Genomic DNA, 20240 nt, shown 5'->3' on the forward strand with positions numbered 1-20240 from the left:
GTGATCACTGATGGGGAGGGTGGATGAATGAGCGCATCGCTGACTGGATGCAGCCTCAGCCTGGGGGTTGTCACGGCGCCCGCGGGGGGCGGGTCGTGGAACAAAAGGTCGGCTGCACGTGGGAATAGAGCGCAGCAGCAGCAGCAGCAGCAGCAGCTGGAAGGAGCTGTCCATCTCCCGCAGCCGGGGAAGCCTCCCCAATCCAGGAGAGAGAGGGAGAAAGAGGCTGAAGAAAGGTGGCCAGCGTCTCGGCACGCCTGACCCTGCAAGCTGTTAAGCCGGCACTTGGTTGGGGTGCTTTTCGGGGTGAAGCAGAGTGAGGTTGGAGCTGCGGACCTGGGTTGCTGACAGAGACAGGATCTTTCTTTTTATTGATTGCATTTCATAGAATCAATGCTTTTTTCCCTGGAAAAAAACAGTTTAGGGGTACTCTCCTTTCCCTACTCATGCTGAAATACTGCCCCTCAATGAGGCCAAACTTTGATTCACAAAATGTTTAGGGGTATGTGCACCCCTGCGTCCCCCCCAGAAAAAAGCACTGCATAGAATCATAAAACTGCAGAGTTGGAAGGGACCCCAAAGGTTTTCTAGTCCAACCCCATGCAATGCAGTGTGATAAGAATTTTAACACTAAATGTTCATAAATGTACCAACCAAGCATGTACATAGATCAGCACAGGAAGACCGACCTGAAACCTTTTTTGATTCCCAAACTGACCAAATGTTTTCTCTGCAAGGTCAAAGGGAAATGGAAAAGCCTCCCCATTGTCTTTTCCTTCACAAATCCTAATTTAAGGGTATGTTTGTCTGTGTTTGAATAGGGTGAGCCTATGACCTGGCTCAGCAACTAAGTATTTTGTTGTTGTTTAGTTGTTTAGTCATATCCGACTCTTCGTGACCCCATGGACTAGAGCATGCCAGGTACTCCTGTCTTTAACTGCCTTCCGCAGTTTGGTCAGACTCATGCTGGTAGCTTCAAGAAAATTGTCCCACCATCTCGTCCTCTGTCGTCCCCTTCTCTGTGTGCCCTCCATCTTTCCCAACATCAGGGTCTTTTCCAGGGAGTCTTCTCTTCTCCTGAGGTGGCCAAAGTATTGGAGCCTCAGCTTCATGATCTGTCCTTCCAGTGAGCACTCAGGGCTGATTTCCTTCGGAATTGAGAGGGTTTGATCTTCTTGCAGTCCATGGGACTCTCAAGAGTCTCCTCCAACACCATAATTCAAAAGCATCCATTCTTCGGCGATCAGCCTTCTTTCTTTACATCACTTCCATACATCACTACTGGGAAAACCATAGCTTTAACTATACAGACCTTTGTTGGCAAGGTGATGTCTCTACTTTTTAAGATGCTGTCTAGGTTTGTCATTGCTTTTCTCCCAAGGAGCATGCGTCTTTTAATTTCGTGACTGCTGTCACTATCTGCAGTGATCATGGAGCCCAAGAAAGTAAAATCTCTCACTGCCTCCATTTCTTCCCCTTCTATTTGCCAGGAGGTGATGGGACCAGTGGCCATGATCTTCGTTTTTTTGATGTTGAGCTTCAGACCATATTTTGCGCTCTCCTCTTTCACCCCCAGTAAAAGGTTCTTTAATTCCTCCTCACTTTCTGCCATCAAGGTTGTGTCATCTGCATATCTGAGGTTGTCCTCTGCTTAAATACCACCATGGAAGAGAATCCACATCTTCTAAACCAGCCTGTCTCAACCTGTGGGTCCCCAGATGTTGTTGAACTACAACTCCCATCACCCCTAGCTAGCAAGGCCAGAGCTCAGGGATGATGGAAGTTGTAGTCCAACAACATCTGGGGAGAGTCTAAAGGGAGTCCATTCCACTGCTGAACATCACTTACTGTCAAAGTTCTTCCTGATGTTTATATTTATATCCCCCCTTTTTTCTCCCAGAACTCAAGATGGTGTGTATAGTCCTCCCTTCTTCCTCCTTTAACCCCCACAACAACCATATGAAGTGGGTTAGGCGGAGAGGCAGTGCCTGACCCCCAAGGTCAAACAATGATCTTCATGGTCAGCTGGGGAGATTTGATCTTTGGGTTCCCAGATCCTAGTCCAATGCTCTAACCACTATGCCACACCGCCTACAGTTGAGCAGTGGGATTTTGGGTCCCACTGCAAAGAGGGGAGCCTGATCTACATCTCCATGAATTGTGATTTAGTGCAACCCTGTCAATTGTTGATTCTGGATTTGAACTCATGACAGAAGGCAGTTGCCTGAATACTGCTGAGCCAAATGAGATATTTGGTCTTTCTGGATAGCTCAAAGAGAGCACATTCACTGAACAAGAACTACGTATTCACATAACTTGTTTTCTCACTCTTTCACACTTGATGCCCTCTTTACTTCAGTACGCAAAATTCTCACTACAGAAATCAGCAGGTGTGTTATCGTTTCACAATGGGTCATGGGTAGGTTTTTCTCTAAATACAAATTTACTTGCGAGTCAGTAGAACTTACTTCCAAGCTGACATGCATACGATTTCACTTCTAGTAAAACTACGTCTAAGAATTAGAGATAAACAATTTGTCTACATAGTTCAGCTGAATACCAGAATGCACTTGCTACTGGACATGTATATATATGAAAAGGCTCCTATTTCATATTTGCATTTCCAACAGTCTGCGGTTGTACTTACTGCTGCAAGCGAACTCAAAGCATCCAGGGCTGAGAGACAGGGAAACCTCTGGCCCTCTGTATGTTGCTGGACCCCTCAGTACTCATCCCTGACCATCGGTCATGCAGGCTGGAGCTTATGAGAGTCTTAGTATCATGTAGTGTGTGTATAATTTCGATTGCACACATACAAAAAATAACATACTAACCTATTATTATTATTATTATTATTATTATTATTATTATTATTATTATTATTATCATTCCACCCTATACCTGGGGGTCTCAGGGTGGTTCATAGATGTTGAATATTAATGTTTAGCATATTTACAACGCAATCTAAGTTACAGGTGCCACATAACACCTGTAATAATGCAATCCTTTAGTGTGGCCACTACCAGGCAGTTACCTTCACTGCACTCTTTTCAGCACCTGCTAAAAACATTTTTGTTTAGACAATCCTGCCTGGGTATTTAGAAGGTTGGTGCGAGTTTAAATCTGTTTTTAGTCTATTGCTATTTTAACTGTTCAAAAGTCTTAAATTATTGCTGCCAATTCTTCTTATGGATGATTTTTTAATCTTTTTTTCTTCCAATCGATGATGTTTTATCTTTTCTGCAGACTGCTTTGAGGGTGTACAAATTTTACGACATAAAAAGATATGCAAATTTGTTGCCTGTTCTGTCCTCTTTTTGGTGATGGCATTTTTATTACAGTCATAAGGGACCCCTGACCATTAGGTCCAGTCGTGGCTGACTCTGGGGTTGTGGCGCTCATCTCGCTTTATTGGCCGAGGGAGCCAGCGTACAGCTTCCAGGTCATGTGGCCAGCATGACTAAGCTACTTCTGGCAAACCAGAGCAGCGCACGGAAACGCCGTCGACCTTCCTGCCTTCCTATTTATCTACTTGCACTTTGACATGCTTTCGAACTGCTAGGTTGGCAGGAGCAGGGACCGAGCAACGGGAGCTCACCCTGTTGCGGGGATTTGAACCGCCAACCTTCTGATTGCCAAGTCCTAGGCTCTGTTGTTTAACCCACAGCACCACCCGCGTCCCTATTACAGTCATACCTCAGGTTAAAGACGCTTCGGGTTAAATCTTTCCAGGTTGCGTCCCGCGGCGACCCGGAAGTACTGGAAAGGGTTACTTCCGGGTTTCTCCGCTCATGCACGCGCAGATGCTCAAAATGGCGTCACGCGCATGCGCCGAAGTGGCAAATCGCAACCCGCGCACGCTCAGACACAGGTTGCGTTCTGCTCAGTTGCGAACGGGCTCTGGAACTGATCTCGTTTGCAACCAGAGGTACCACTGTATTACCACTGAATGACAAATAAATAATAATAATAAATAAATAAAGCCTTGGCAGGCATGAACACCACAAGGGATATTTATCCGCTCTGCATCTCTCTGAAGTGCCCCCCTCCCTCGCCATCTGCAACCCTGAGTGCTGGCTCATCTCTTTCATCCCCCCCCCTCCATCCTGCCAGTCATTAAAGTTGCTGTCAGCTCATTGATGGCACATGAGCTGCCCGTGTGCAGCTGGAGGTTCACAAACATCTCCCGTTCCAGGCACAGCTCTGTCCCAGACAACAAAGGGCAAAGTGTGAGTGCAGAAGATGGCCTGATGTTTGCGAGGCCTTCTGAGCAGCTGGGAGCAGGGTCGAGACATCCACGGGTCTCCCACCACTCGGGGGGGGGGGCAAGGCCCACACAGAAGAAAAGTGACCGCTTGGAGCATCCTCTTTGGCAGAGAGGCTCAGCACATGTCAGGCCTCAAGTTGGATGGGGCAGGGAGCTCACCAGTCTGTCCGGACCAGACAATAGTATCATAGTCATCCCTTTGGCCAGAGAGACCTGCAAGTAGCAAAAACATTGGAGTGGTATATATGTAACAGAGGAGGGGGGCTTTGATGAGTATGTGGGAAGGGGAAGGCCTACTATGATCTTCCTACCCAGCAGATGAGAGGAGAGGTGCTCATCCTGTAAACAGGAGTAATAATAATAATAATAATAATAATAATAATAATAATAATAATAATAATTATTATTATTATTATTTATTATTTATACCCCACCCGTCTGGCTGGATTTTCCCAGCCACTTTGGGCAGCTTCCAACAAAGTATTAAAATACAGCAGTCTGTTAAGCACTAAAAGCTTTCCTAAAGAGGGCTGCCTTCAGATGTCTTCTAAAAGTCTGGTAGTTGTTCTTCCCTTTGACATTTGGTGGGAGGGCGTTCCACAGGGCGGGTGCCACTACCGAGAAGGCCCTCTGCCTGGTTCTCTGTAACTTTGCTTCTCACAGTGAGGGAACCGCCAGAAGGCCCTCGGCGCTAGACCTCAGTGTCTGGGCAGAACGATGGGGGTGGAGACGCTCCTTCAGGTATACTGGACCGAGGCCATTTAGGGCTTTAAAGGTCAGCACCAACACTTTGAATTGTGCTCAGAAACGTACTGGGAACCAGGTAGAAGGCCTTCTTGGTGGTGGCGCCCTCCCTGTAGAACACCCGCCCTTCAGATGTCAAGGAAATAAACAACTATCTGACTTTTGGAAGACATCTGAAGGTAGCCCTGTATAGAGAAGTTTTTAATGTTTGATGTTTTATTGTGTTTTAAATATTTTGTTGGGAGCTGCCCCGAGTGGTTGGGGAAACCCAGCCTGATGGGCCAGGTATGTTATTATTATTACTACTACTACTACATCCTGGCTAGTAGCCATGTCTCCATGAATTTGCTTAATCCTCTTCTAAAGCCATATTGGTTGGTGGACATCACTGCCTCCTATAGGGCAAGTTCCACAGTTGAACTACTATACATGCTGCATGGGTGACTTTCTTACATCTGTCCTGAATAGAGTCCAATCCCTTCCAACTCTATGATTCTGTGAAGACTGAAAAGTCGCAAATGCTGCAATCTTTTTTCCTAGCGTAGTTGCAGAGGACACCACAGGGAGCACCACAACAATGACTTAGAACAGAAGGTGAGGGCAGGGGGTGGATGGACAAATTATGTCCTAGCACAGGGCACCACTGAAATTTGAAAGCCCCAAGTCCTCCACTGGGAGTTGCTGCCCCCACTCAATCATTTTGGTTGCCCTTTTCTGAACCTTCCCCAGCTCTACAATACCCTCTTTGAGGTGAGGTGGTCAGAATGGTACACAATATTCCCAAATTCAGTTGCACCATCAAAGAATGAAGAAAGTGGCCGCCTTCTTGCTTTGAAAGTCCCGAGAACCTTCTGACCCAACTATTGGAGAGGCAAAGAGGGTCCTTAAGGAGCCACACTTTGACGCTCCTGGCGTCAGAACAAGCTGACTTTCTGAAGGACAGGAGGCTGCTAAGAGGCCTCTGTGCCTGTGGACAAATCTCCAGAGAGGGTCTCTTGACTGACAAGTGACGCCAAGGGCCACTTAGCTGTACTTTATTTCTTTTGAAAGAACTTGGTGAGAACAGGTAGAGGACACACAGCAAATCACCTTCGGCGCTTTGGTGCCAGGAACCCTATATAAACGGAGCCCTCCTCTCTCGTGCCTGGAAACAACCAGGATCATTGGGGACAGCTGAAAGCTAGCCAGAAGACTTGAGATGGAGAATAACAGCAAAAGTAGCAAGGATGTCCTGATGATAGAGGCACCCCCGGTGAGTCGTTCTCCACTTGGGACTGAGTTCCTGCTCCTGCAGGTATGGTGTGGAGTCCAGCCTGGGCAAGGAGGGCTGAGCTGGAGAGAGAGGGATGTCCAGGGATGGCCCCTAGCATTTGGAACTGGGGCAAGGGGGTCCTCTGGGATGTTCTCCTCCCTGCTCTCCACTCCAAGGGACTTGTGCTGGAGAACTTCCCACTGGACTCTGCCCTATAGATTCTGCTCTGCCGGGGGTTGGACTGAAAGGCCCTTGGTGTCCTTTCCAACTCGACAGTTATATGATTCAATGGGCCTGTCTCCCACTCTGCTGCCATTTATGGTGCCCAAAATCTGTCCCGTGAGACGGCAGACCTAACACTAAAACCACCCACACATTGGATTATGAATGGATGGGTGGATGGATGAATAGGAGTTGTGGTTGCATCAAATGGCTTTGTCCTTCTGTGCTTCCCTCTAACTATACAGTGTATACATTTTGGTTCCTATTTCCTCAGTGCCTCAGGTCTTACTAAGGTGGTAAACTTGTGTCTGCTTGCCCCACTTTCATGTTAGATCGCTTTTATTAATTTTCCAATAAAAGTCATCCAATTAACATATCAAATCATAATCCAATAAAAATAAAAAACTACGGGATGCTGTAAAATTAATAATTAAAATTTGGAAGATAATTTGACCTTTTTTATTGCGTGCCTCACTTTAAGCTGCATGGTGCAGGGTGTCACATGAAGGAACCTTTATACAGGAATTCCTGCACATGGAAAGCTAGCCTGCAAGGGTCAAAGTCTATCCTTTTCTCTAACAGGCTGGGCTTTTTATGCACAGGGATTTTTGCTGTATGGAGGAATACTCCATCATAGGAGCCCTACCTGTAATCTGAAGTGGTGCAGTCCAGAGGCGGTGCAGAGTTAAACTATGGAACTCACTCCCACAGGAAGCAGTGATGGCCACCAACTTGGATGGCTTTGGAAGAGGATGAGACAAGAAGGAACATTTTATCATATGTGGTGGGAATGTAAGAAAGTAAAGAACTTCTGGGAAATGATATATAATGAGTTGAAAAAGATGTTGAAATTTACATTTTTTAAAAAACCAGAAGCATTTTTACTTGGTATTATAGGTCAGGACATTAATAGGCATGATGTTAAATTGTTTCTATATGCAACAACTGCAGCAAGAGCGTTGTTAGCCCAGAAATGGAAGCAAGAAGAAATTCCGACGAAAGAAGAATGGCAGATAAAATTAATGGACTATGCAGAATTGGAGAAAATGACAGAAAGGATTCGAAACCTGCGGGAACAGAGATTTACAGAAGATCGGAAGAAGTATACAAACTATTTGCAATTGTAATCAACAAATTATGCTAGTAGGACTACAAGAAGTTCTGTAAAGAGAAAAATATGAAACGTTACAAAGTAGAAAAAGAAAAGAGATATCAGTTATGAGATTTAAATGTAATAGGGAAAGTAAGAAATGTATATTAAGAGATTAGACTGGAAATTTTTCAGACAGGATTGATGGAAGTAAAAAAAAATTGTATAAGATGTAAAAGTATGTTTAATTACTGTTGAAAATGATAGGTTAAAACACACACACACACACGCACACACACACACACACACACACACACACACACACACAGAGACATATATATATATAGAAGAGGATGAGACAAATTCATGGAAGAGGAAAAGGCTATCCATGGCTACTTGCCCTGATGGCTAGGCTCTGCCTCCACAGTCAGAGGCAGCAATCTTCTGAATACCAGTTGCTGGAAACCACAGGAGGAGAGAGTGCCGGTCTCCTGCAAGAATCCTGCTTGCTGCTTTCCCACACGCATCTGGTTGGCCACTGTGAGAAGAGTTTGCTGGACTAGATGGGCATGGGCCTGATCCAGTCGGCTCTTTTTATGTGCTTACGTTTACTCCTTCCATGAGACCTTGTATGCGCCTCTGTCCAATCATTCTGTCTGGGTCAAAATGTACCACAACGTTCTCATGAGCATCTTTTCTGGTTCTGCAGGGTTACACAGCCTCCCCCCGGCTCCCCGGACTCCCTTGCAAGAAGCTCTTGATCGTGGTGGTGGTGGTGGTGGTGATCGTTTTGGTTGTCCTGGCTTTTGGGCTGATGGGGCTGCGTATCACGGAGAAGCACACAGAGACAGTAAGTACAGCATGATGAATCACAGAATTGTAGAGTTGGATGGGACCTCACGGGTCATCTAGTCCCAACCCCCAGCAATGCAGGAATCACAGCTAAAGCATCCAAGACAGATGGCCACCCAACTTCTGCTGAAAAACCTCAAGTGAATGAGGTCTGTGAGTCACCTCAAGAAGTGCCACAGCTAATACGGTGCCATAGGCGCCGACTCCATGGGGCCTAAGGGGGCCCGAGCCCCCTCAGAAATTCGTTTGGGGGGCTCCGCCCCCCCAATAATCTCGGACGCCCCTCCAGCAGAGCACCATCGCCACCCCTCTCCCAGCCCAAAATGCACAGGGTCGGGCTGCATGCCTCCTGCCCTCCCTCCCGAGCAAAAGCTCCACCCAATTTCCTTCGGAGCTGATTAATAGGCGCAGCACGCTCTCCCCTATTCGCTCACGAGGAGGCGGCGCCACTTTATTTGCATATTCATGAGCTTATTTATTATTCATGAGCTTTCATTTATTATTCATTATTTATTATTCATGGGCTCCCCCAATATTTTTTATAAGTCGGCGCCCCTGTACGGTGGTACCTCAGGATGCGAACGGGATCCGTTCCGGAACCCCATTCACATCCTGAATAGAACGTAAGACGCGACGGTCGTGTTTTGCTGCTTCTGCGCATGCGCGTGACATCATTTTGAGAGTCTGTGCATGCGTGAGCAGCGAAACCCGGAAGTAACACGCTCTGTTACTTCCGGGTTGCACCGGAGCGCAACCTGAAAGTGCTCAACCTGAAGCACATTCAACCCGAGGTATGACTGTAATTCCTCAAATGCCTGTTGGGGCTAAAGGTGGGTCCTTCACCTGCGAAGACTGAAGACAACTGGCTTAAACACCTGTGCACTGAACCTTGTTGAGTACTGTGGTTTCCCTAAGCAGAAGCAAATTCCAAGGGGGAAGACTCTGCTAAACAGCGGGTTAATCTTTAGCGCTCCAGATCTTGCTGGACTCCCACTTCCACCACCCTTGGCTACTTGTTCCCAGACCTGCTGGGTGAGGAGTCCCACCATACCCGGAGGGTCAAAGGTTCCCACTCCTCTGTCTTCTTCCCAAAATGATGGTAGTTGTTTGTTTTCATAGCACTGGCGACTCTCAAGGCCTGTACACACTTCCACCAGTGTGGTGTAGTGGTTAAGAGCAGTAAACCTGTAATCTGGTGAACCAGGTTCGCGTCTCCGCTCCTCCACATGCAGCTGCTGGGTGACCTTGGGCTAGTCACACTTCTTTGAAGTCTCTCAGCCCCACTCATCTCACCGAGTGTTTGCTGTGGGGGAGGAAGGGAAAGGAGAATGTTAGCCGCTTTGAGACTCCTTCGGGTTGTGATAAAGTGGGATATCAAATCCAAACTCTTCTTCTTCTCTTCTTCCACTTGCCTGGAAAGCTTGGGTCTGAGTGGTTTTCCAATTGACCCACACTTTCTAGGCAGTCCTCCCCTTGCTCCACTCCTTTCCCAGGGAAAACCCACACTTTAGCTCTAAACTGGAGCAAACATCAGTCCAGGAAAAGCCTGAATTCCTGTTTGCTCCAACTGAGTGCTAAGAAGCAGTTCTAGGGACAGCGCATAAAGTCAAAACCAGGTGGGATTGCCCATGTCTTTTTTCCTGGACTCGCATCCCCTTTCCACCTCTTATATTTATATTTGCAAAGCATGTAAAGCTGAATTCACCCAAGTTAAACATCTCGTTCCCTTCGCTCTTCATCACTCAACATGGTCTCCTTTTCAACGTCTAGGTCCTGCAAATGACTATCCAAGGCCTGGATGGGGAGGGCTCCCCACAGCATCTTTCCATGAGCAGGAAGGAGAGACTGGCCACCTTCCACGTCAGCAGGGTCAACTCTTCGGCCACCGTGGTGTATGACTACAGCAATGTAAGATTTGCTGAAAGTGGTTCCTAGTTCCCAAAGGAGTCGTGCAGCTTTGCCCAAGGCCTGCTTGTCCAACTAGCAGGTCCCTTTTAGAAATAATAACATCTATCCTGACAAGTCAGTGGCGAGTCCTGGTGGGGCTGGCTGGATCTGTTGGTTTCCTTAAGCACAAAGGACAACAAATATTGTGTCACCTTAAAAGCTAACTAGATGGGACGCGGGTGGCGCCGTGAGTTAAACCTAGGACTTGCCAATCAGAAGGTCGGCGGTTCGAATTCCCACGATGGGGTGAGCTCCCGTTGCTCGGTCCCTGCTCCTGCCAATGTAGCAGTTCGAAAGCACATCAAGTGCAAGTAGATAAATAGGTACCACTCCGGCAGGAAGGTAAACGGCATTTCCGTACGCTGCTCTGGTTCGCCAGAAGCGGCTTAGTCATGCTGGCCATATGACCCAGAAGCTGTACACCGGCTTCCTCAGCCAATAAAGTGAGATGAGCACCGCAACCCTAGAGTCGGTCACGACTGGACCTAATGGTCAGGGCTCCCTTTACCCCTTTAACTTTTAAAAGCTAGCTTGAGACTATGAAAGTTTATGTCCCAAACTTCCCCCTGCTTATCTGCGGGGATTTTCATCCTTGAAAAGTCCAAATCAGAAAGAAAAACCCTGCGTTTAAAGTGGGAAAGGAGTGGTACTGGGACAACATTAGAACGGGCTACACATTTTCTTCTGGTTTGGACGTGCCCTTAGGGCTTATCCACGCTTCCTCTTGTGTCGCTGTTTCCCCCGTGGAAAGCCACTCTTCAGTGCAAATGGCAATTTAGGTTTTCTCTGGATAGCCATTTCTTCTGATCGATCGCAGGTTTTCCTTTGGAGAGGGCAAGGGGCAAGCCTCTGTGATGCGTGCCTAGAAGGTGCAAATCAAGCAGAAAACTGCTCAGACTCATGCTGTCTAGGCATGGCACAAGAGGAAGTGTAGCTGAGCCCAGTACAGTGGTACCTCGGGTTACATACGCTTCAGGTTACATACACTTCAGGTTACACACTCCGCTAACCCAGAAATAGTGCTTCAGGTTAAGAACTTTGCTTCAGGATAAGAACAGAAATCGGGCTCCGGTGGCGCGGCGGCAGCAGGAGGCCCCATTAGCTAAAGTGGTGCTTCAGGTTAAGGAAGTTTCAGGTTAAGAACGGACCTCCGGAACGAATTAAGTACTTAACCTGAAGTACCACTGTAGTGGAAAGGTGGATTAGGACCAGAAGAGAATTGAGAGCAGGGCAGGGCAGGTTAATCCCAAGAGAAAAGCCCTCCCTCTCCCTTCAAAAAGTCTGAAGCATCGTATCAAAGCCACACATGCTTCTTCTTGACGTGATAGATATTTATAAAATTTTGCCTGGCATGGAAAAAGTGAATGGAGAAAAGTTTCCCCTCCCTCTCTCCTAACACTAGAACTCCTGGGCATCGACTGAAGCTCAGCCTTGGAAGCGTCAGGACAGAGAAAACAAAGCACTGCTTCACACAGCACATAGTTAAACTGCGGAACTCACTGCCACAAGAGGCAGTGAGGGCCACCAACTTGGATGGGCTTTTAAAAGAGGATTAGACAAATACATGGAGGAGAGGTGGCTACTAGTCTTGGTGACTATGCTCTGCATCCTTCTGAATAGCAGCTGCCTGGAGGTGCAAGTGTTCCTGTGCTCAGATCCTGCTTCTGGGTTTCCCATTAGGGACATCTGGTCGGCCGCCACGAGAGCAGGGTGCTGGACTAGATGGGTGGTTGGCCTGATCCAGCAGCCTCTTCTGATGTTCTTCTTATTCATTTGGGGGAAGAATAAAATGTGGTGTCAAAAGGGCTCATTCTGCTCTGAGAACCAAAAGCCTTGGCATTTGACTCAGCCCTAGTCTTTGCTTACCTAGTGTGCGTGAACAGAAGATGCAACAGAGGAAGGCACAGGGAGAGAAGCTTGGAGGGGGGCATGGGGTCTGGGATGTGAGGTAGAGCCCTGAGAAGGTGGGGTTGCCCTTGCACATATACCTTGTTGAGATCCAAAATATGTACAGTATAAAGGTAAAGGGACCCCTGACCATTAGGTCCAGTCGTGGCCGACTCTGGGGTTGCAGCGCTCATCTCGCTTTATTGGCCGAGGGAGCCAGCGTACAGCTTCCGGGTCGTGTGGCCAGCATGACTAAGCCGCTTCTGGCGAACCAGAGCAGCGCATGGAAACGCCATTTACCTTCCCGCCAGAGTGGTACCTATTTATCTACTTGCACTTTGACGTGCTTTCAAACTCCTAGGTTGGCAGGAGCAGGGACCGAGCAACGGGAGCTCACCCTGTCACAGGGATTCGAACTGCTGACCTTCTGATCGGCAAGTCCTAGGCTCTGTGGTTTAACCCACAGCGCCACCCGCATCCCTATGTACAGTATACCCACAATAAAATACCTCCTGCAATACAGGAACCGCAGCTAAATTGACAGCCTTTGCCTTTGAACAGCTCCTGATTGGCTACAGATCTTGGCCGGGACAGTCTTGCTACATCACCAGAATGAAGAAGGAAAACATCCAGAGCCTGGATGCTGCTGTCAAGGTGTTCCAGAACATCCAGGTTAGAATAATTGCCCTAACTCTACATTCAGAGTTTCCAAGGCATGGAAAGAGCAAATCATGTGGGAAGATTGCTTCTGGACTGTACCACTTCACACAGTGCAGCTGGCTGAATGTCCCACCATCCTCCAAAACAACCACAAACCCAGTGCTGGGACACATATCACCCTGGCCTGCAGTAATGCAAGGACATTGTGATTTGCTGTTTGGAGTAGCAGTTATCTTTTGAGAGTGGCTATATGGGGATCCCTGTCCTTAAGGCTGGCTGCCACTGGTTTGCAGGCAGGACATGAGGGCAGAATGAAAACAGACCAGTGCTTTCTCATGTCCCATTTCTCCATTCGGGAAAACTGCTCTTTAGTGCTCAATCAGAACAAATGGCAATTCCGTTTTTCCATAGGTTGCCATTTGTTCTGCTCTGTCACAGTTTTTCCCCCAGAAAGGAGTGGGCCAAGGGGAAAACCACTTGGACCCGTGCTTTCTAGGTACAAAGGACAGGTGGATGTGTGAACAAGTCCCAAGAGCTGAAGGGAATCCATCCACACCCACCTGCTGATTGTCGGAACATCTTTAAAGCCGCTTAGAAAACTATGCAGAACCTTTCCCAGAGGGATTTGGGATTTGGAGGGACTGTGTGAAGCAGTCAGGCTATGTCAAAGTTTGCAGGGCAATTTTATATTTCAGAGAAACATAATAATAATAATAATAATAATAATAATAATAATAATAATATTTTTTATTTATACCCCGCCCTCCCCAACCAAGGCCGGGCTCAGGGCAGCTTACAAGCAATAATAAAAAACAAGTTGAATGATTACAACTTAAAAACAAAATTAAAACACAACATTAAAATATTAAAATGTAGCCTCATCGCAGTAGGAGAAGGAAAGGAAAAAAGAAAGAGGGGGTGGGAATCAAATTGGCTCCAAGCCAAAGGCCAGGCGGAACAACTCTGTCTTACAGGCCCTGCGGAAAGAAATCAGATCCCGCAGGGCCCTAGTATCACGAGACAGAGCGTTCCACCAGGCTGGAGCCAGTGTTGAAAAGGCCCTGCCTCTGGTTGAGGCTAATCTGACTTCCTTAGGGCCCGGGACCTCTAGGGTGTTGCTATTTATGGACCTTATGGTCCTCCGCTGGGCATACCGGGAGAGGCGGTCCCGTAGGTACGAGGGTCCAAGGCCGTGAAGGGCTTTAAAGGTCAAAACCAGCACCTTAAATCTGACCCTGTACTCCACCGGGAGCCAGTGCAGCTGGAAAAGCACTGGGTGAATATACTCCCATGGCAGAGATCCCATGAGGAGCCTCGCTGCAGCATTCTGCACCCTCTGGAGTTTGTGGGTCAGCTTCAAGGGCAGCCCCGTGTAGAGCGAATTACAGTAGTCAAGCCTGGAGGTGACCGTCGCATGGATCACTGTATTGTAAACATACAATTATAGAATTGGATGGGGTTCCTCAGGGTCGTACCATTAACAAAGAGATCTGTTTTTGCAGCCCAGGCCTCCGGCGTCATCCCTCAAAGAGAATGAGGAGGGAACAGACGTGCCATTGGCTGACCGTTCTATCCTGGGTACCACCATCAACATCCTCTGTAGCAGCGTCCCCATCTACTGGGCTTAGAGGAGGAGAGATGGGTGAGAGAAGTGAAGACCAAAGACCCAACAGAACGTGCACACCAGCAACGAAAGTCAGACTTCCTGCAACAGGGATGCTATGCAAGAGATCCCTGAAATGGCCCTGTGGGAACCCTCAGCCTTTATGTAGAGATCATTGTTGTTGTTGTTGTTGTTGTTTAGTCGTTTAGTCGTGTCCGACTCTTCGTGACCCCATGGACCAGAGCACGCCAGGCACTTCTGTCCTCCACTGCCTCCCGCAGTTTGATCAAACTCATGCTAGTAGCTTCAAGAACACCATCCAACCATCTCATTCTCTGTCGTCCCCTTCTCCTTGTGCCCTCCATCTTTCCCAACATCAGGATCTTTTCCAGGGAGTCTTCTCTTCTCATGAGGTGGCCAAAGTATTGGAGCCTCAGCTTCACGATCTGTCCTTCCAGTGAGCGCTCAGGGCTGATTTCCTTCAGAATGGAGAGGTTTGATCTTCTTGCAGTCCATGGGACTCTCAAGAGTCTCCTCCAGCACCATAATTCAAAAGCATCAATTCTTCGGCGACCAGCCTTCTTTATGGTCCAGCTCTCACTTCCATACATCACTACTGGGAAAACCATGGCTTTTACTATACGGACCTTTGTTGGCAAGGTGATGTCTCTGCTTTTTAAGATGTTGTCTAGGTTTGCCATCGCCTTTCTCCCAAGGAGCAGGCGTCTTTTAATTTCGTGACTGCTGTCACCATCTGCACTGATCATGGAGCCCAAGAAAGTAAAATCTCTCACTGCCTCCATTTCTTCCCCATCTATTTGCCAGGAGGTGATGGGCCCAGTGGCCATGATCTTCGTTTTTTTGATGTTGAGCTTCAGACCATATTTTGCGCTCTCCTCTTTCACCCTCATTAAAAGGTTCTTTAATTCCTCTTCACTTTCTGCCATCAAGGTTGTGTCATCTGCATATCTGAGGTTGTTGATGTTTCTTCCGGCAATCTTAATTCCGGCTTGGGATTCATCCAGCCCAGCCTTTCGCATGATGAATTCTGCATATAAGTTAAATAAGCAGGGGGACAATATACAGCCTTGCCGTACTCCTTTCCCAATTTGGAACCAATCAGTTGTTCCATATCCAGTTCTAACTGTAGCTTCTTGTCCCACATAGAGATTTCGCAGGAGACAGATGAGGTGATCAGGCACTCCCATTTCTTTAAGAACTTGCCATAGTTTGCTGTGGTCGACACAGTCAAAGGCTTTTGCATAGTCAATGAAGCAGAAGTAGATGTCTTTCTGGAACTCTCTAGCTTTCTCCATAATCCAGCGCATGTTTGCAATTTGGTCTCTGGTTCCTCTGCCTCTTCTAAATCCAGCTTGCACTTCTGGGAGTTCTCGGTCCACATACTGCTTGAGCCTTCCTTGTAGAATTTTAAGCATAACCTTGCTAGCATGTGAAATGAGTGAAATTGTGCGGTAGTTGGAGCATTCTTTGGCACTGCCTTTCTTTGGGATTGGGATGTAGACTGATCTTCTCCAATCCTCTGGCCACTGCTGAGTTTTCCAAACTTGCTGGCATATTGAGTGTAGCACCTTAACAGCATCATCTTTTAAAATTTTAAACAGTTCAGCTGGAATACCATCACTTCCACTGGCCTTGTTATTTTCAATGCTTTCTAAGGCCCATTTGACTTCACTCTCCAGGATGTCTGGCTCAAGGTCAACAACCACACTACCTGGGGTGTACAAGACATCCATATCTTTCTGGTATAATTCCTCTGTGTATTCTTGCCACCTCAGATCATAGAATCACAGAATTGGAAGAGACCCAAAGTCTCATGTAGTTCAACTCCCTGAAATGCAGGAATCACAACAGATAGATAGATAGATAGATAGATAGATAGATAGATAGAACTGCAAACAACACCCCTTTGCTAATCTCTTGGCCTCAGGGGATAAAGTCCATTCTTGGTCAATTGCCACGACTTCATCAGAATAGAAAGCCACATGCAGCAACTACATGGATTGAAGCATTGCTAGACTAAGCCGTTTCATGGGAAGGGGAGCCATTCCTCAAAGGCAGAGCCCATGCAGAAAGTCCCATGTTCGAGCCCTGGTATCTCCAAGGAGAAAGGCTCATGCCTGAAATCTTGGAGCCGAGGAATCAGATGGTGGAGAATGTGGTGAGCTAGCTGGACCCATCTGGGCTCAGGCTACAGATAGAAGCTGGAGTGCATGTTCTCCTGTCTGCACACACTTCTGGCATGGTATTTCATAATTATTTTATTTCACAAAATTTGTACTCAGCTTGATCGTAAAAAAAAGCAACAACCTCAAAGCAGTTTACAAAAAAAGATAAAACCAAAAAATTACCAATTAGACACATTAACAACAATAATTTAAGACCTACAAAAGTAGGGTTGCCATACATCCGGACTTTCTCAGACATACATGGAATACCACAGTCAGAAGCAGTGTCCGGGTGGAAATTGGGCAAAAAAAAAAAGTCTGCGAAAATCCGGACGTATGGCAACCATATCAGCAGTGTCATTTTTGCCTATTTTCCTTAAAAATTGCTGGGAAACGTCCTTTTGGGCAAGAACTTTGGGCAAAAAACCCAAACCAAAACAAGCCATCTCAACAACATTGCCAGGGGGGGGGGAACTCAACAACTTTTGTGTCCAGCTTTTCACTTTTTGAAATATGGCAACCCCACGAAAAGTTAAAATAACAACAGGCCAAAAAGCAGATTAAAACTCATATCAACCTTCTAAATATCTGAGTTAGGCTGGCCTAAAACTTAAATATTTTTAGCAGGTGCTGAAAAGAGAACAGTGAATGTGTGTGCCTGGTATCAATAGCCAGGGAGTTCCGAAGTGCGTACTAAAAGACAGAGTTCATACAAATGTGGCACCTGTAGCAGTGCCAGTTCTGCCAATCAAAGTGGTCCAGCAGTCAAGGCAATCTTGCAGGTGATAACTCTCTCCATGCCAGCTTAGTATGTGCAGGATGCTAGTCCAACATGTACAGAGAGAGAGAGAGTTTGCTTTCAGATGGGGATGAGACGGGACATCCAGACATTTAATCCACTAGCTGCAATTTGAGGGAAGGCACTTAGCCCAGCCATGTTATCATCATGTATCCTGGCCCTAAGCAGATGGGAATTCAAGACAAGGCAAGGAAACAGATTTTATGTACTAAACTTCTTTTTTGAAAAATCTATTGTTATAAGAATAATTCTGCTTGAACATCTCTAGCTGCTGATATCAACCATGCACATCTTTTTATTGTATGCTTTGTACTGGTCGTTTGCTGGTTATGTTCCCTTTTTCTTAACGCTGCTTGTCAAATCTATAATCATCAATAAAGTGCAGGAAGGCAAAATTTGAGCTGTTGGGGTGTGTGTGTCTTAATAATGCCAGAAAAGGTCTGGCCTTGAGTTTGCTGGAAGATCCAGTACATATAAAAATAAGTATTTCTTTATACAGCATATAGTTGAACTATGGCAGGGGGAAGTGATAGCCATTAATTTGACTGGACAAATTCATGGAGGAAAGGGCTATTGGTGGCTACTAGTGTTCTAGACAAAAAATCTGCCCCTTTCCCCTTATGGGGTATCCAAGAGCCCATACAGAGTCCTTATGTAGGTTCCCTATTGGTAGGAGAAAAAAACAGAGGCCAACCAGAGAATATTGAGAAGCAAAGCAGCTAGTAAGCCTCTTCTTTATTGATCTGTTGCAACAGGGTGCTCCCCTCACCACACGCAGGAGGGAGGAGGAACCCAGAACAATGGCGTGCAAGGCCTTATATAGACATTTTTAATTCCCTGCTCTGGAGCTCAAGACCACCCCTCCATACATCATACCTACATCACAGAAAAGGTGGTCTACAACAGAAATCTGGATGACTTGTTTATCTTGTCTGACAGGTTACCTGTTTAATGGTCACTTGACTGGATTGCCTGGGGGAGCCTGGCCAGTCTTTTGTAATGATAAATATTTAATTCCTGGGCCAGGTCACAGGCTCACACCCTATTCATATCTTAAATGTGCCCTTAAGACAGGATTTGCGAAGGAAAAAGGCAATGGGGATGTTTCCCACTTTGACATTGCAGAGAAATAATTGAGGTCAATTTGTTAAGAACCTTTTTTCTGTGGGGTTTTCAGACATGTGGTTTATACTTTTATGTACGTGTTTGCTTGGTACATTTATGAACATTTATTACATATCTAAGACCTTAAAATTCTTATCACACTATGACAGGGGGCAGTGACAGCCACCAATTTGACTGGACAAATTCATGGAGTAAAGGACTATTGGTGGCTACTAGCCACCCAAGTTTGTGGCTATCGCTGCTTCCTGTGGAAGAATCGCTTGCTAACATGGACAGACTGTGGCCCACAGTCAATAGATTGGCTTCTCCTCTCCACGATTTAGGAAACTGCTCAGATAAGAGGGAACAGTCAAGACAGCTATTCCCAGGTTCCACCTACAATTCTGGCCTAAAACAGAACAGCTGCCGTTTGGAAGATCGCATGAGATCTTTCCTATGAACACATACTAAATGGTTTAGCAGTGCATCTCTGCTGCTGTCATAACAGCAGAGCTCTGCCAATACACAGGGGAGGTTCACTTAGCGCTGCGGACAAAGGAGAAAGGTAGGGCAAAGGCATTATTGATGACACGGAATGCTTATCCTTGCTTCAGCTCACCCACAGTTAACCTCATACAAAGTGCTGATGGAATAGAGGAATATCCCACTGTTATAGGAATTCTAAGGTCTTATATATATGTCAGGGAACTGCCATCGGCTCAGGGGCGAGAGGGGAAAAGCCGGATGGATTACAGAGAGCCCCCAAAGATCGTGGGAAGCAGCTCCTCCTCAGCGGAGGAGAGTAGCCACGCCTCCAGTGGAGAGGAGCTTCATAGAATCATAGAATCATAGAGTTGGAAGAGACCACAAGGGCCATCGAGTCCAACCCCCTGCCAAGCAGGAAACTTCAGCTTCAGGGCTCGGGGGAGGCGAGGCGGTGCCAGGACACCTTGCCTGAGCAAAGTGGGGAGGAGAGAGGTCCTCCGTTACCCACGCCTTCATTGCGCAGTAGGCTTCCACGCCGAGAGGGGAGGCGCAGACTGGGCGTCAAGAAACTACTCTGCTGGGGAAGGTTTAAGGACCGCCCACTCTCAGATTCTGCCAGTAAATGAGCAAGACACGGAATAGTGGTGCTCTGCATGGTGAAGGGTTTTTGGCACCAATAACGAGGCTTTACAGCCGACCAGGGAGGCATTTGCCTGATTGCTCTCGAGTAACCCCCTGATATCCTTACAATATATATAAATAAATGTTCATAAATGTACAAGGCAGCACACATGCATAAGTATAGTGTCTGAAACAGTACAGGAGAGCAATCCTGAAGCCAAACTGACCTCAAATATTTCTCTGCAAGGAGGAAGGAAATGGGGAAAGCTTTCCAATTGTCTTTGGACTGTAGGGGCTTACACCTCTCTTTAAATACAGTCTGGCAAGTATCTGTTAAGCTGAGGACACTATCAATATGCGTAAGAGCATGGGTAGGCAACCTAAGGCCACATCTGGGCCACATGTGGCTCAATCGCCTTCTCAATCCGGCCCGCAGACGGTCCGGGAATCAGCGTGTTCTTACATGAGTAGAATGTGTCCTTTTATTTAAAGGGCATCTCTGGATTATTTGTGGGGCATA

At 46.8% G+C, this 20240-nt stretch overlaps 1 protein-coding gene across 2 annotated transcripts; it reads left to right on the forward strand.

Moving 5' to 3' along the window:
- The first annotated feature begins 6102 nt into the window (after window positions 1–6102).
- SFTPC (surfactant protein C) lies at window positions 6103–17904 on the forward strand. 2 transcript variants are annotated; one of them, XM_082230646.1, is made up of 6 exons: window positions 6103–6305; window positions 8285–8425; window positions 10198–10335; window positions 12823–12933; window positions 14424–14710; window positions 16336–17904. In XM_082230646.1, exons 1-5 carry the CDS (start codon window positions 6210–6212, stop codon window positions 14547–14549), a joined length of 612 nt encoding a protein of 203 aa, XP_082086772.1. In that variant the 5' UTR covers window positions 6103–6209; the 3' UTR covers window positions 14550–14710; window positions 16336–17904. The 2 variants fall into 2 exon arrangements, with proteins under 2 accessions (XP_082086772.1, XP_082086773.1); XM_082230647.1 differs by having other exon boundaries at window positions 6113–6263.
- The last annotated feature ends 2336 nt before the right edge of the window (window positions 17905–20240 follow it).

Source organism: Podarcis vaucheri, assembly GCF_965113315.1.
Source record: "Podarcis vaucheri genome assembly, chromosome: 7".
In the NCBI taxonomy this organism is placed as follows: domain Eukaryota; kingdom Metazoa; phylum Chordata; class Lepidosauria; order Squamata; family Lacertidae; genus Podarcis; species Podarcis vaucheri.